The sequence below is a fragment of the Cynocephalus volans genome, chromosome 7 (genome assembly GCF_027409185.1).
Source record: "Cynocephalus volans isolate mCynVol1 chromosome 7, mCynVol1.pri, whole genome shotgun sequence".
NCBI lineage: Eukaryota > Metazoa > Chordata > Mammalia > Dermoptera > Cynocephalidae > Cynocephalus > Cynocephalus volans.
In genome coordinates, this window is record NC_084466.1 from 105317393 (window position 1) to 105334072 (window position 16680).

At 34.7% G+C, this 16680-nt stretch overlaps 1 protein-coding gene across 3 annotated transcripts in view; it reads left to right on the plus strand.

Annotated features, from left to right (window-relative positions):
- JMJD1C (jumonji domain containing 1C) overlaps positions 1-16680 on the plus strand; it is a 330011-nt gene that overhangs the window by 294612 nt on the left and 18719 nt on the right. For 2 of the 3 annotated variants that reach the window (XM_063103410.1, XM_063103408.1), the window contains exons 9-17: positions 114-286; positions 563-2769; positions 7366-7567; positions 9862-10076; positions 11038-11190; positions 14083-14172; positions 14696-14823; positions 15024-15237; positions 15892-16106. In XM_063103410.1, coding sequence (XP_062959480.1) covers positions 114-286; positions 563-2769; positions 7366-7567; positions 9862-10076; positions 11038-11190; positions 14083-14172; positions 14696-14823; positions 15024-15237; positions 15892-16106 — 3597 coding nt within the window. The remainder of the gene's footprint in view (positions 1-113; positions 287-562; positions 2770-7365; positions 7568-9861; positions 10077-11037; positions 11191-14082; positions 14173-14695; positions 14824-15023; positions 15238-15891; positions 16107-16680) is intronic. The other variant, XM_063103409.1, reaches the window with a different exon arrangement.

The following is a 16680-nucleotide window of genomic DNA, read 5'->3' on the forward strand; positions in this document are numbered from 1 at the left end:
ATGCATTTAGAAAAAGTTACAGGTTTCGTAAATATTCTATTAAAGTTCTACTGTGATGTATACTGTGTTTAGCTTTTCTAGTAACTGAAGTCTAGATTTTTTTTTTTAAATAGAATTCTCCCAGTCCTTGGTTACATCAGCCCACCCCTGTGACCTCAGCAGATGGTATTGGAATACTTAGTCACATTCCTGTCAGACCTTCCAGTGCAGAGCCTCATCGGCCTCTTAAAATTACAGCGCATTCCAGTCCACCATTGACAAAAACTTTAGTAGATCATCATAAAGAGTAAGTTTACCAAATGTTAAAAGTTATAAATACCTTGTCTTTCATAATTTTCTTAATTCACTTTTAAAGGTTAATTTTAAGTTAATCAATATCTTAAAACTAGGCTTTGAAGAAGTACTATTTTTTCTGTTTTAATATACCTTCTAGTTTGCTTGATAATAGAGTACATGCAAAGGTATATTTTACTTTTATAATAAAAATGATATTGCATAGAAGCTATCTTTGTATTTTGCAAGAAAAAGTGGTTACAGAAATCTTTGTGTATTTTCTTTTCAGAGAATTGGAGAGGAAAGCTTTTATGGAACCATTACGGTCTGTTGGATCCACATCAGCAAAAAATGACCTGGATCTAAATAGGTCACAGACTGGAAAAGATTGTCACTTGCATAGGCATTTTGTAGATCCAGTATTGAATCAATTACAGAGGCCACCCCAGGAGACTGGAGAGAGATTAAACAAATACAAGGAGGAACATCGTCGAATTCTTCAAGAAAGTATTGATGTTGCTCCCTTTACAACTAAAATTAAGGGGCTTGAGGGTGAGAGAGAGAACTATTCCAGAGTAGCATCATCATCCTCTAGTCCTAAAAGCCATGTTATCAAACAAGATACAGATGTAGAACGCTCAGTATCAGATCTTTATAAAATGAAGCACTCGGTGCCTCAGAGTTTACCCCAAAGTAACTATTTTACTACCTTGTCTAATAGTGTGGTCAACGAACCACCAAGATCATACCCATCCAAAGAGGTTTCACATATTTACACTGAAAAACAGAGTAATGCCCTTGCAGCAGCACCTAGTCCTCAAACTCTGACTTCCTTTATATCATCTCTTTCAAAGCCTCCACCTTTGATTAAACACCAACCAGAAAGTGAAGGTTTAGTAGGCAAGATACCAGAACATCTTCCCCATCAGATTGCCTCTCACTCAGTAACAACCTTCAGAAATGATTGCAGGAGTCCTACCCATTTGACAGTTTCTTCTACAAATACACTCCGCAGTATGCCAGCTTTACACAGAGCACCAGTATTTCACCCACCAATCCATCACAGCCTGGAAAGAAAGGAAAGCAGCTACAGTAGCCTTTCCCCTCCAACTTTAACTCCAGTGATGCCAGTAAATGCTGGTGGGAAAATTCAAGAATCACAGAAGCCTCCAACTCTAATACCTGAGCCAAAAGACTCTCAGGCAAATTTTAAGAGTTCTTCTGAACAGAGTTTGACAGAAATGTGGAGATCTAATAATAACCTCAGCAAAGCAAAAGCTGAATGGCACATGGAGAAAAGCAGTGGGAAGTCACAGGCTGCTATGGCATCAGTCATTGTACGTCCACCTTCTAGTACAAAAATTGATAGCGTGCCAGTAATGCAGTTAGCTTCCAAAGATCGAGTTGGTGAAAGATCTTCAACCAGGGCAAATAAAACAGATTGCCTCAGATCAGCAGAAGCTGGAGAGACTGGAAGAATCATTCTGACAAATGTGAATTCAGACAGTGCTCACATAAAATCTGAAAAAAACTTTCAGGCTGTCTCACAGGGCAGTGTTCCCAGTTCAGTCATGTCTGCTGTAAATACAATGTGTAGCACCAAAACGGATGTATTCACAACTGCTGCCACTACTACCAGTGTTCCCAGCTGGGGTGGTTCCGAAGTAATTTACTCTTTATCAAATACCATTTTGGCCTCTACATCTTTAGAATGTACCTCTTCAAAAAGTGTCAGTCAGTCAGTGGCTCAAACTCAAGAATGCAAGGTTAATACCACAGCTCCGGTTACACTAGTGAGTGGTAAGACAGGAAGTGCTATTCAGCCCAATTCTGGGTTCTCAGGCACAACTGATTTTATCCATTTAAAAAAGCACAAGGCAGCATTGGCTGCAGCTCAGTATAAAAGTAGTAATGTCAGTGAGACTGAACCTAATGCTGTGAAAAATCAGACATCTTCAGCTGCCATTCCCCTGGATAGCACTGTAATCTGTAGTACAATTAACAAAGCAAACTCTGTAGGAAATGGGCAAGCATCCCAGACAAGTCAACCAAACTACCATACTAAACTGAAAAAGGCCTGGCTTACTAGACATTCAGAAGAAGATAAAAATACTAATAAAGTAGAAAATTCAGGGAATTCTATGTCAGAGATTATTAAGCCATGTTCTGTCAATTTAATAGCCTCCACATCTAATGATATACAAAGTAGTGTAGATAGTAAGATCGTGGTTGATAAATATGTAAAGGATGATAAAGTCAACAGGAGAAAAGCTAAAAGAACTTATGAATCTGGCTCTGAAAGTGGAGAATCAGATGAAAGTGAAAGCAAGTCAGAGCAAAGGACTAAAAGGCAACCTAAGCCTACTTACAAAAAGAAGCAAAATGATTTGCAGAAGAGAAAAAGTGAAATAGAAGAAGATTTGAAACCCAATGGAGTTCTCAGCCGGAGTGCCAAAGAAAAAAGTAAATTGAAGTTGCAGAGCAACAGTAATAGTGGTAAGTAAATTACTTTTATCGCAGGTAAAATGGGCTGAATATTCTAGCTGTAATAGTGTGGTTCTTTGAAGACTGATGAGCTTAAAGGTATTTTTAACCTTTATTTACATGCCTTAGTGTTAACATAGGTGTTCATTGACCTCATTTCTGTGTTTCACAAGCGCCCAGTAAGAGGAAATGAAAGAAGACATAATTCTCCCTTTTTAAGAGACTTGTTTTAAATATGTTTTACCTAGTATTTATTGTAGGTAATGCATGTAACCCAGTGTGTAATTAGTAGTTACTCATAATTTTGACATTTCTAAGAATTATTAAAATCACTTATGGCTGTCACACCAAAAGTATATTCCTAATGTTAGGTAAGATATTTACCTACAGCAAGATTTAGTTGGAAAAGAAATCCTACTCACATATACTGATTTTCAGGCACATTTCTAGAAGGGAATTACTTCAGCGTAGTATAAATGTGGCCTATATCTCACCCTTATCTGGTGACAAAATTGGAAGCTTATTGAAATTACCATCTGTTTAAACTAATAATGACGCTCATTTGAACAGTCCTTAACAGTGGTTAAATTAAGTAAAAGGGGGAGGTTTGGGGCCGAGCCCGTGGCGCACTCGGGAGAGTGCAGTGCTGGGAGCGTGGGGACGCTACCGCCACAGGTTCGGATCCTATATAGGAATGGCCAGTGCACTCACTGGCTGAGTGCCAGTCACGAAAACAGACCAAAAAAAAGGGGGGGGAGGTTGTGTTTTTGTGTGTTCATTTCTGTGTTCAAAAAGAACTTCCATAATAAGTAAATACTTCAAAACTGATAATATTTATATTTCGTTTGTGGCTATGGCTTGACAATGCAAGTGATACTTACCAGTAATATTCACTGTAAAATGTTTCTCTATATTTTTACCCTAGAAGTAGTTTTTCTCAGTTTGCTTATTTCTTTTTAGGTGTGTTGCACAATGCAGAAAGCACTTAGTTTCACTATATCCGTGTATTCATCCACATACAGTATATGAAATGTCTGACAATATGGACACCCAAGAAGTACTTTCACAAGCACTTGGATGCTTGAAGGCTCTTATTTGTGTCTTTTCACTGAACGAGGTTTTCCCACGTGCCTGTGTGGAAACCAGAGACAAAAAACAGGAGGATGGAATCATAGAAAAGGACAGTCAGAAAGTAAAAGAACAAAGGACAAGCTCAACTAGAGACAGAGACTGGCAGACTGAAATGCAAGTATAGTCAGAAGACAGAGAGAGGGAGATTGGCAACGGAGGAGTATGCGTACTACCACTTACTTGAATATTGGATTATATACAATGTTGCTTTTTCTTTCTCCTGTATTCTCCTTACTCCCCTCAGTGAATTCATACTAGGCTTAGTGTGGTCAGTAATTGTTTCTCTTCTATCTTATGTAACATTTCCTTTTGCATTGGGTATTCAAATACTTGAGTTAAAAATTTACAGAAAACAGAGATAGGAATGTTCCAGGTTTTAACACTTAGGAAACTCTTATGAAATTAAATTTATGAAATTAATTCTTAATGAAATACATATTCTCTTTTCATGCTCCCAAGTAAGAATTCTAAGACAAGGGCCAGAATGAGTGCCTTTTCAACCAGGTTGTGATGCTTAGTCAAATCTCCCCTATTGGTAACTAATATTTAGCTTCAGAAAGCCTATTTTAAGTACCATTTGTTCACCGAGTCCAAAGTAATGTTAAGTGACTATTAACTGCCATCTTTTAATTATGGGCAGAGTTGACTTGCTTTTGTTCTGGGCTGTCTAGAAAAGTTATTTTAAGTTGGGAGTTTTCATAAGTCAAGGAACTTCTAAACCCAAAAGGATTTTCTATTTCATGGATTAAGTATAACCTTTTTCCTTCTAATGTTTAGTGGGGTTGTCATCAGTCATGGTCAGTCAAAGAGTAAATTAGGCCTGCACTTAGATTGTGTAATAGAATTATATATACTATTATATATGTATAATTATATATTTTATAACATATACAAATACAATAGTGTGTTTCTTAGTATATTCTAAAGCCAGATATAATAGATTTTGTTTTATCTACTGTTTTGGAATGTCTTCATATGCTCCCATTTGTTTCTTATGATTAAAAGTTGGCTGCTTTTCCATGACTAATTTTTACATAATTATATTTTATGACCTGAAATTGCCCGCCAAATTTAAATATATCTTGTATAAGTCCCACAATACACAAAACCAGCAGTTTAACTATAATCAGAGTTAATTTCTATATCTTCAAAAAAAAATTTTTTTTAAGGGATGGCATATCAGAGATTCAAAGTGGGCGTGTATTTGTCCCTTTTTCTTCTTCCCCAGTTTTCTGTTTCTAGGGCAGCTATTTGTGGATTTGCTAATAAACAGAGAACTAAGGTTAAAAAGGTTCTTATTGCATAAAGGGAGAAAAATATCCATTGAGTTAGATACTTTTTGTTGACTAAGTGTTTTAATCTCACACTTTTAGGTTTTACATATTACCAATAAATTAGATATATAGAATTGAAGGGTGTGGTTTTAGTTGTACAAATATATTACAGTTAAATTCATAAAAGGAGTTACCTACAGTTAAATTCATAAAAGGAGTTAATGTGTGGCCTACCTAGAAGCAAAAATTATAATATTAAAAATTCTCCATATGAATTGGGCCTCCATGTCTATTCTTTCATTCTTTTTTAAAGCTCTAAGTGCCTGTTTTGTGTTACATAATTGAGATTTGCTTTGAAATGTCAGTTCTTTATTATACTGCTGTTTAAATTGTTCAGTGGTATGGTGATCCATACTCTGAGCTCTTCCATTATCTGAAATTAAAAGCATATCTGTTAAAGTTATTTTCTAGTCAAAATAGAAATATATTGCATTTAGTTTATTCTAGTGTTATAAATTTAAAAGTAAATAAATGATTGGAAGCAAGTGTGCCAAATAAAAATTTATCAGCAATGCAACATTTCTGTTGCTCATTCTGACTTCTAAGAGCTCTGAATTTTTTTATACAGCCTGTAGGAAAAAAATCTGTCTTATACACAATGGAGGAAATAACAACCTTTTTACACAAGCCTACTGGAAGTGTTCTTATACCATAAGTAGCATGGTGTGTGTGTGTGTGTGTGTGTATGTGTTGTACGTATGTGTGTTTTTCTAATAAATTAAGCCAAGTGGCTCTTTGCCCTAAGTTAGAGACATAAGAGGGGATAGTATATAATTGTAAAAAACCAGGCAGCTATCCTAGAAGTGATAAATAACTGGACCTGATTTTAAATGGGCTACCCTATAAACACAGTACTTTCTGTGTTAAGATGGATAATTTTTCTGTAATTATACTTTTATATTACCAACAAACAAGTAATAGTGGGAGCTTTGGACAAGAATTCTGCTACAAGTTTCTGCAAGAAGTATCTAGTCTCAGGAGAATGCTTGTACCTCTGATCCACAAAATGGACACGATTAGAAAACAAGGATAGGAAATATAGTTTATTCTTTCAACATGACAGAAATAGCCAACTGTGTAAATCTAATGACTGACATATAGATATATTAATATAGGGAGGATAAATATTTGCTGGTGCCAACATAGTTTGCTTTTAAATGAATGTGTTTTAAAAAATTTAATAGGTAGAATTTAATTTATGTATATTTTTTCTCGTTCCTCGTGGTCTAGAGATGACTGCTCTGTAGATGACTGATTCCTTGAGCCAGTATTTTTATTCTTGTTAAGCTCAAGTTAGTAAACATAATGGAAAAGTGATGTAGAGTATGGTAAATAAATTAATTTTTTTCCCTTCAAATATTAGACTGTCTAGTTCATTTCAGTTTTTTTCCTCTTTCCACTTCTTTGATTCCTTTTTTCTTTCTTCCATCAGTAAGGACAACCAAGCTAATATTGGGGTTTTTTTTCCCTTTTATTTTCTTCAAACCCTTTCATTTTTCTAAAAGGTACTGCTGCTGTCAATATGTTGATATCAAATAGAGGGTATTGTAATAAGGGAAAGATATTAAGAGAAGTATATTAGCCCCTCTTCTCTCAAATTTAGGTTTTATCACTACTTGTCTTAATGAGCCTCACTTACCTTGGAAAATCAGATTAAATATTTCAATAGAAGTGTGTTAAAACTAGCCTGTAGTTTCTAAATATATGAACTTTTAGTCTTTAGGTTCTTGCTGTAGATCTTGAAAGAGCTTCCTTCTACATGAACCAAATTTCTGAATGGGAAGACTGTATTTTTAGTTATAGATTTACATAGAGTAAAGATGATTCTCATGTTTGCTACTATACACATTTGAATATTTAATATGCAAAGAATTCAGTCAGCTGGAAAATTTATGTAGTTCTGCATTTCCAATATACTGATAAGAGAGTCTGGTTCATTTGGTGAGTTTAATTGGTTAGTAAGTAGAAATGCTGCTACGGACTTTTTGGTTATTAATCAGTACCTAGAAGTCTAATATTAGTCTTTGCTTTTCTACAGTCTTACTATATTGTCACAGTGGTATAATTGACTTGAATTTCATCTCAAGGAGTATACCTTTCTACAAAACAAAATCTTGCTAAAATTGTCCTACTGATTTTACAGCTGGCATCCCTCGTTCAGTATTAAAAGATTGGCGTAAAGTCAAGAAGCTGAAGCAAACTGGGGAATCCTTTTTACAGGATGATTCCTGCTGTGAGATAGGGCCTAACTTACAAAAGTGCCGAGAATGTAGACTTATTCGCAGTAAAAAAGGAGAAGAACCAACTCACTCACCAGTGTTTTGTAGATTTTACTACTTTAGACGGTAAGTGAAAATATGACATTGGGAAAAATATATATTGGGTTTTGGAAATTATACTATTATTCTGAGTGTCTCTTTTAGATGTGGGAACAAGTCTTTGAGTCTCCATGTTTCTGAAACATTATAAAAGAATATTAAACTTTTTTGTGCTAAATTTTAACAGTAGCTGACTATTGAGCTAAAATACATATTTATATCATTACTCGTGTTTCATATGACCTTTCTCCTCTTAAAGATTTAACCTTTCTTAGTGAGAAAATATTGATTTTTTTCTAGAAAATAGCATTTTGTCCTTAAATCAGAAACAATGTAGCACTTATATCTGTCCTAGTCACAAATAGTCTATAAGTCAAGGTAAATAATCTAGGCAATGAAACTTAAGTCAGTGTATTACATTAGAATTACTCATAATTTTCTTTTCTTAAACATAATGTTAAACATTTGTAGCAATAAAAATATGAGTTATAAAATGACAAGAAAGGATTTGTTAATGCCATGTCACATTTCACAGGTTTTGTAGTAAAATCTAAAAACCATCTACAGATGTTTTTAACCTGTATACTAACTTAATATTAATACTACTAAATAATGTTTGAAAACTGAAAATTTACAGATAGACTTGTAAGAGTTCAACTAAAGAGTAACTGGGTAAGCTAGCCATTAGAGACTAATTAACATCCCACATCTGGAATCAGTCATTCCTGATTTTGAATCCCATCTCTGTCCCTTAATTCTTGTGTGACTTTATTAACTGTAGTTAGGACTCTGTACAGTTAAGCCTGTCTCATCTGCAAAATGTGAATGATAAAGGTACCTACAGAGGGGTTTAATGAGGTTAAATGAGATAAAGTATGCAAAGTTTTTAGTGTAGTACCATGTGCATATTAAATGCTCTGTTGTTAGCTGTATTTATTTTTCAAATTTCTTCTTTTAAGAAGTTAAGAGGGGCCGGCCCGTGGCTCACTCAGTGCGGTGCTGATAACACCAAGGCCCCGGGTTTGGATCCCATATACGGATGGCCGGTTCGCTCACTGGCTGAGCGTGGTGCTGACAACACCAAGTTAAGGGTTAAGATCCCCTTACCGGTCATCTTTTAAAAAAAAAAAAAAAAAGTTAAGAGATACTTTACTCTAGTAAATATACTATGCTTGTGTCCCAGTTGACACCCCCAAAAATATGTTAGGTAGGAACAGATCCGTTTCTCTCTGTTTCTTCTTTACTTCCATAGTCTTTATAGCCACAGTTCCCAAAGGGCAGACAACTTCAGGGAATAGTTGTAGGAGGGTGCAGTACACATAGGAGTGCAGAAGAGATGAAAAAAGAAGTCAAAAGGAAAGTTGTTTTGAAGGGATAAGAAAATCTAGGAAAAGTTTGAAGGGGAGAAATGTTCAGGTAAAGATAACAGCACAAAGCTGAAATAAGATTATGGATCATTATGAAGGGAGAAAATTGGTTTTAAAAAGAAGAGGGGAAAGGGTAAAATAATAGAGGTATGATAAATAGGAGTAAAAATAATGTTTGTGTTGTCTTTGAAAAATACAGTATGGCTAAATGACTTTCAAACATCCCTTGTTTGAGAATAAAGAGAGTAATAAGTACAAGATAATCATAAGAGAATGGCAGTTTTGCCTTTTGTTTACCATGAACTTCTCTGATATTGTAGTTAACATTATTTGGATGTCTAAGCTGAGGACAAGTAAGCACATTAATTGGGTTCTTTATAAACCATTAAGAATTTCATCCATCTGCTCCTAAATCACTTTAGTAAAGTGTCTTTTATTTTAACTAATGAAAATATATGTGTACTTGGCTTTTTTTGTTTTTTTTTTATCCTCCCAGTGAAAATTTTAAGGTGATTTAGGCCATTTTCAACTTTAGTGATTCCTGATTTAGGTTATTTAAAAACTAACAGCCTTGCTCTGGGGAACATTGGGCCCACATTTTTGCTTTTGTCACTTGTCAAACAATTGAGCATAGTTTTCCTTTGGTTGGAGGTAAATAATTGAGGATAAATGATAGAGACAATCTTATTTCTTGAAATAACCTAAAATTAGTGCTAGTTATTGCCATTTGTGTAACACCTATGAGAGTTATTAAATTGACTAAATTCATTTAATAATATGTATATGAAGAACTACCCTATTTTCCTGGTTTTAAATTATAATTTATGTTTTAATATAATATAAATTAATTATAGATTATAACTTTAAAACTTTAAATTCACAGCTTTTAAAAAACTGGACTTAATGTTTTCTTAGTATTTTATTATCTAATACTTTTATGTTTTAATGTTTCAGATTGTCATTTAGTAAAAATGGAGTGGTTAGAATAGATGGTTTTTCATCTCCCGACCAATATGATGATGATGCCCTGAGTTTATGGACACATGAAAATTATGAAGATGATGAACTAGACATAGAAACTTCTAAATATATCTTGGATATTATAGGTGATAAGTTCTGTCAATTAGTAACATCTGAAAAAACAGCTTTGTCCTGGGTGAAAAAGGATGGTAAGGAAGTTAAATACAGCATGCACACACTGTTCACATTTCACTTTAAGAATTTCTCTTTGAATTACGTTTAATCTGTGGAAGAAGTCCCTCATCTTATCTAATCTTGTCGATTTTAAGTTATAATAATGGCAACTTTTTATGCATAAATTCACCTATATGTACTGAAGATTAAAGACATTTTCCTATTGAGGTTGAATTGAGTAGATTAACCACTTATGAAATCACTATAGCATTTTGCTCTTTCTGCCATGATAACGTAATTTAGTGTGATAAAACCACTTTGGGCGCAAAATTGTGGTTTCAGCATTGCTATATAAGGACTTAATCTATCAATTATTTACATTTGAATCTCTACTGCTTGTTTACCTGTGTGACCTTTGGCAAATAACCTCTTTGAATATCATGTCTGTGAAATGGGAAAGATAACTACATCATAGATTTGTTTAGGAAGTACTTACATGAATTATGGTTACTTATGTAAAGCACTTAACAGTTGTAGGTGCTCTAGATGTTAGCTTCTTTTTCTTCCCTTCCCTAACATCAGTAGTTTGTCCCCCAGGGGACATTTGGCAATTTCTAGAAACATTTTTGGTTGCATCACTGAAGGGAACTGGCAGTATGTTCCTAGCATCTAATGGGTGGAGGCCACAGATAGCACTAAACATCCTATAGTGCACAAGATAACCCTCCACAACAAAGAATTATTCTGCCTGAAATGTCAGAAGTGCCAGGGTTGAGAAACCCTGCCTTAGATGTAAGCCACTTTTACTTTTCACCTATGCTTACTTGTGAGTCTTCTGAAGAGAATTGCTATTTCAAGAAATCTGCTGTCGGTCTTAAAATATAGCCTTAAAACTTCTTGGGTTGTCTTTACACTTTTATTTTTGCTATATTTCAGCCAAAATTGCATGGAAAAGAGCATGTTTATCTTTATGTTTTTGTTTTCTCTGTATTTCAGCCAAAATTGCCTGGAAAAGGGCAGTGAGAGGAGTCCGGGAGATGTGTGATGCATGTGAAGCAACATTGTTTAACATTCATTGGGTCTGCCAAAAATGTGGATTTGTGGTTTGCTTAGATTGTTACAAGGCAAAGGAAAGGAAGAGTTCTAGAGGTTGGTATATAATTTTATATAAATTGAAATTTTCTGTAATTTTTTTCGGGGGGGATCATTTTTCTGGAAAATAAGTTGTGTTTTTCTCTTACATTCCTTAATTATGAATATAGTATATTAAAGAAGCTTTGTGAAGTTTGTTTTTAAGAGGAGGAGGAACCACAGTTTATTAATGCCTAGATTTTCTAGAATTAAACTGCATCTATCTTTTAGCCTGATACATATATCCACCCTCTTATTTCAGACAAATGGTTTCTTATTGTAGCCCAAATTTAGATTAGGTGCTTGTTGCTTTCAGATTCCAATGTGCAGGAGCCTGGAGCCCTTGTAGAACCTGTTAATTACACAGTCATACACATAAGTCACAGTTGAATACTAGTGTGAATTGATTTCTTCAAATATTAGTCTGTAGTGTTCAAATAAAAGTGTAAAAGAATATCCTGTCACTAGCACCATTTTTCCCCCAGTTCTTAGAGAATGAAGAAGAAATCTTTGTATTTGAAAACAATGTTTGAAACTGTTATTTCTAATTTCTGGGTAAATAAAATGGGACAAAAAAGTGCTCCACTTATTAATATAACTGGAGATAATGCAAAGTTTAAAAAGGAAGTAACTAAATACATCCATAGTGTCTTAGAAAAAGTTTCTCCAAGGCAGTTTTGGAAGTCACTACCTAATACTGGTATTGGGTTATTTGTTGGGGGTAAAGATCCAATGAAATAAGAATATTTGAACTGTGGAAATATTAGAAGTAGGTAGTTTGTGATAGACTGTTCAGTATGTCAAAACATTGAGCGTCATTTTCATTCTAGGCAAATCTTTATCAGAGCAGTTATCAGGTTAGATGAACCATGATTTTAGCTGTCAGTATCTTTCCCAGTAATAGGATTACTAAAGACTCACCCTCTCTGACCCTTTTTCTTATGCATACAGCACTTACCAAAAAGAGACCTGAGCAAATGTGGAAGCATGTCTGAACATCTACATCTAGGTGTTTCTGGGATGTGCAATAAATATGTAAATATAAGTAAAATGTGAAATCACATTAAGAAATGCATTTTGGGCAATTAAATATCTTTAAAGCTGTAAAAATGCATTTTTGACATTTTCAGTTGGTAGAACTAGCTGCATTATTATAAAACTTTATGACATGTCATGCATTTTATGTTCCTTTCTCCTGGTCCCACATTACTTTTGTTTTCCCTTTGCCAAACTAAAAAGGTTAATTTGAATGTATTCTATTTTGCTACATTGTATGCATATATATACCATGAGTCCTTTTTTGGTGGGGGGAACAAAATAGGGTATTTATTATAAACCTAAGTAGTTGTAGTGCTGCTGATTTTTGTAGTACTATTGATTTTGAAAGTGTAGTCTTACTGTATCATTTTTTCAAGTATAGCCTAGGACTTGAGTTATATTCTGTGTTATCTATAGATCTTCTTATTTTACTGTTAAATATAGTAATAAAACTCACATTGACTACATTTCATATATAGCTTCATTATAGTGGTAATCAACATAACTGTCTAAAACATAAGCAGTTAGAAAACATTTTCAAGTTACTATGTTGTCTTTGAGGGGAAAGTCCAAGCTTTTAAGATAATTGGTGTTAGACTGGATTTTAATTTTATTTAATCTAGTCTTTTCATGAAACAAAGGTGTTTTAGTCCGTTTTGTGTTGCTGTAACAGAATTACCTGAGACTGGGTAATTTATAAAGAAGAGAAGTTTATTTGGCTTACGATTCTGGGACAGCTGCATCTGGCACTGGCCTCTGGCTGCTTCTACTCATGGTGGAAAAGTGGCAGGCAGCTGGCGGGTACAAGCAGATCACATGGCGAGAGGAAGTAGGAAAGAGGAAGCAAGAGAGAGAGAAGGTGCCAGGGTCTTTTTAAGCAACATCCTCTTGGGCCGGCCCGTGGCTCACTCGGGAGAGTGCGGTGCTGATAACACCAAGGCCCCGGGTTCGGATCCCATATATGGATGGCCGGTTCGCTCACTGGCTGAGCGTGGTGCTGACAACACCAAGTCAAGGATTAAGATCCCCTTACCAGTCATCTTTTAAAAAAAAAAAAAAAGAAATGCAACATCCTCTCGTGGGAACTAATAGAGCGAGAACTCACTTATTAATCCCCTCTCCCCCAGGGAGAGCATTAATCCATTCATGAGGGATCCGCTCGCATGACTCAATCAGTTTCCAACACTGCCACATTGGGAATCAAATTTCCACATGAGTTTTGGAGGGGACAACACATCCAATCTCCATCAAATGGCTCTTATATCCACATCATAAATAGCTGTCTGTGTCATTAAATTTGTAAAGTTTTTGACATCGAGGTATTGACTATTTCTCCTGTGTGTGATATGCCTCGTGTTATGCCTTAATATGTTCACAACTTTAGGTATGGAGCCTTGTTTGAAGGCTACAGTAACAATTAATACTAGCTGTACCATCTTTTTCCACATATCTCATGACAGTTCTTCTGCATGTCTTTGAGGTGTGAAAGGAAAATCAGTTAGCAGTAGTTTCAAACTTGTATCAGTCTAATGTACCAGGACCAGGCACAAACCCTGTTTGGCACAGAAGATAGCTAAAAGATAAAAGAAGATTAGCTACAGAGAAGCTAGAATGAGACAGAGAAATTTGTGGTGACTAATGTTAATGATAAAGAGTGATATTATTGGAAAAGGCTATCATACCCATTTTGTATCACTGTTTTATAAAATTTACAGAATGGTGGAACTATCTTTTCTGACTTTATTTTTTTAAGAACCAAACATTTGAAGCCTGTCACTAACATTTTATATAATTAAGTTCTTTATGTAGAAGTCATTAATTTTATAATTGTAAAACCATGAGTGATATAAAACAAGGTATGTTATCTAACAGATAAAGAATTGTATGCTTGGATGAAGTGTGTGAAGGGGCAGCCTCATGATCACAAACATTTAATGCCCACTCAAATTATACCTGGTTCTGGTAAGTATAAATATATATTATTTGCTTAATATAACAGCTCTTGGTTGCTCTAGGTTAAAGGAGTATCTCTAGGAGTATAATAGAATGGAGAGGTAAGGTTTAAATAATCTTAAATTTTCTTCCTCAAAGTTATTAGAACTCCTCTATATAATAATTAATAAAGTTAGGAAGGTAAGCCCAGCCTCAGTGATTTAGAAAACCATAGAGGAACCATTTTAGAAGGGGAAAACTACAGAGTATAATGAAAAAAACTATTGTATTCATAATGAAAGCTTTCTAAGATTCTTGAGCATACTGGATTTTTAATAATAGGCAAGAGAGAGAAGAATAGAGAACATAAGTTTGGTTGAATAATCAGTTTCACAGTAGATGGAAGGGAGAGTATGGAGGAAAAAATGGAAGAAAATTAGAAGGGCACAAGAAAATCTCTACTGTTCCTAATTATAAAATATAGTAAGAAAAAAAATTTATAGTCTTAACAACTAGTGGTAAACTTTTTATTAACTACCATTTTATTTTGTAGTTTTGACAGATCTTCTAGATGCCATGCACAGTCTTAGGGAAAAATATGGTATTAAATCCCATTGTCACTGCACTAACAAACAGAATTTACAAGTTGGAAATTTTCCCACAATGAATGGTGTATCTCAAGTGAGTAAAAATCTCTAATTAATTATTCAAATAAAATACATGGTTATATTAATCAACTTTGATATTTGAAATCTAATGTGGGACTTGTATTTTGATTTTATCTATTCTGTGTTACTGGGTAAATTTCTTTTAACTTCTGCTATTAACTCTGAATAGTTAAAGAAGTGGTGTTTTAAAATTTATTTGTTTTATCCTTGTAGGTTTTACAGAATGTACTTAATCACAGTGATAAAATTTCTCTGTGCCTGCCTGAGTCTCAGCAGCAAAATACCCCTCAGAAATCTGAGAGTAATGGCAGCAGCAGCCCGGGGAGTGATGTAAGCACAGATAGCAAGTTAACTCCTCCAGAATCCCAGTCACCACTGCATTGGTTAGCAGATCTTGCAGAGCAGAAAGCAAGAGAGGAAAAAAAAGGTAAATGTAACTAATTGTCTACATACGTATTAGAGGATACTATTATAGCCAACTATGTACTATTGTACATTAATATACTATTAATTTTTTTTATTTTTTAATTTATTTTTATTTTTATTTTTTTGCTGGCTGGCTGGTATGTGATCTGAAACTGTGACCTTAGCGTTATAAGGCTGTGCTCTAACCAGCTGAGCTAAACTGGCCAGCCCCAATGTACTATTAAACAATTTACTTTGCTTTTTTGCATGAGTTGTGGCTTAAGTTCAATAAAATATTTATATTCCCTTATTAGGAACGAGCCTTTCTGTGATTGTACCAAAATTAGTTACAGAATCATTTGTGGATGAACATATCAATAAAGGCATCAGAACACTAGATTTGTAACATATTTTCTGCCTGTCTTAGCTGTAGCATTTTTCATTTGAGACAGGTACAATCTCAGCTACATGTCTATAATATTGAAGAGAAAGCCTTTTCATATTTAAACCGACTCCATTTCGAAGGATCTTATTCAGCCTCTGGTGTGTGTTCAGGTGAATAAATCACTAGTGCTACAGTTTTTGCCTCCTACTGTAAAATGCAGGATGCCAGTTTTGTCTGTACTTTAACACCATGCTTACTTATGTTAAAATTTTGTGAAATGTTTTATTTCAGAAAACAAAGAATTTGTCCTTGAAAAGCAAATTAAAGAAGAGAGAGAACAAGACAACTGTGATTCTCCAAACGACAGAACGTCACCTCTTGTGTCCCAGAATAATGAACAAGGCTCAACGTTACGTGATTTGCTGACCACAACAGCTGGCAAGCTTCGTGTGGGTTCTACAGATGCTGGCATTGCCTTTGCACCAGTGTATTCAATGGGAGCCTCAGTGAGTGTGATGCCAGATTGTTGCTTTCAATATGGACCTTAAATTTAGATTGTATGGAGAACTTGGCTGTTGGCTATGAACCACCCAATAAATAGATGCAGATGAAATCAAATGTACTAAATTGCTAGGCATATTCAGAGTTGCATTGTTAAAAAGCTGGAGCTTTCATCATTTCTTTCCCAGGTGAAATTTTTGGAGGAGGGGCTCTTTGATGTCAAAAGAGTCTGAAGGTACTCCTTCAGAATTTGAGAACCATATATCTAGTGGTAGGGGGGAGGCATATGGAAACAAATGTTTTATGTTACTTAAAAAACTTAGGAATCAAAGTTTTCTTTAGTTATTCACCAGGAAAAAAGAAAAGCAGAATCATTGCTTAGGTAGATAAAAAAAAAATTTTTAGTGCCTTTTAAAAGTATATGGGGGATTCCACCCACCTGCACTTCTCTGTCCCAGGCTTAAAACAATGTGAAGGTAAGAAGGCTATATACTAGGTTCTGCAGACCTGTTAGTTTTTTATACTATTGAACATGCTGGTCCCCATCTGTCAGGAATTGTGTATGGACTAAGGAATCTA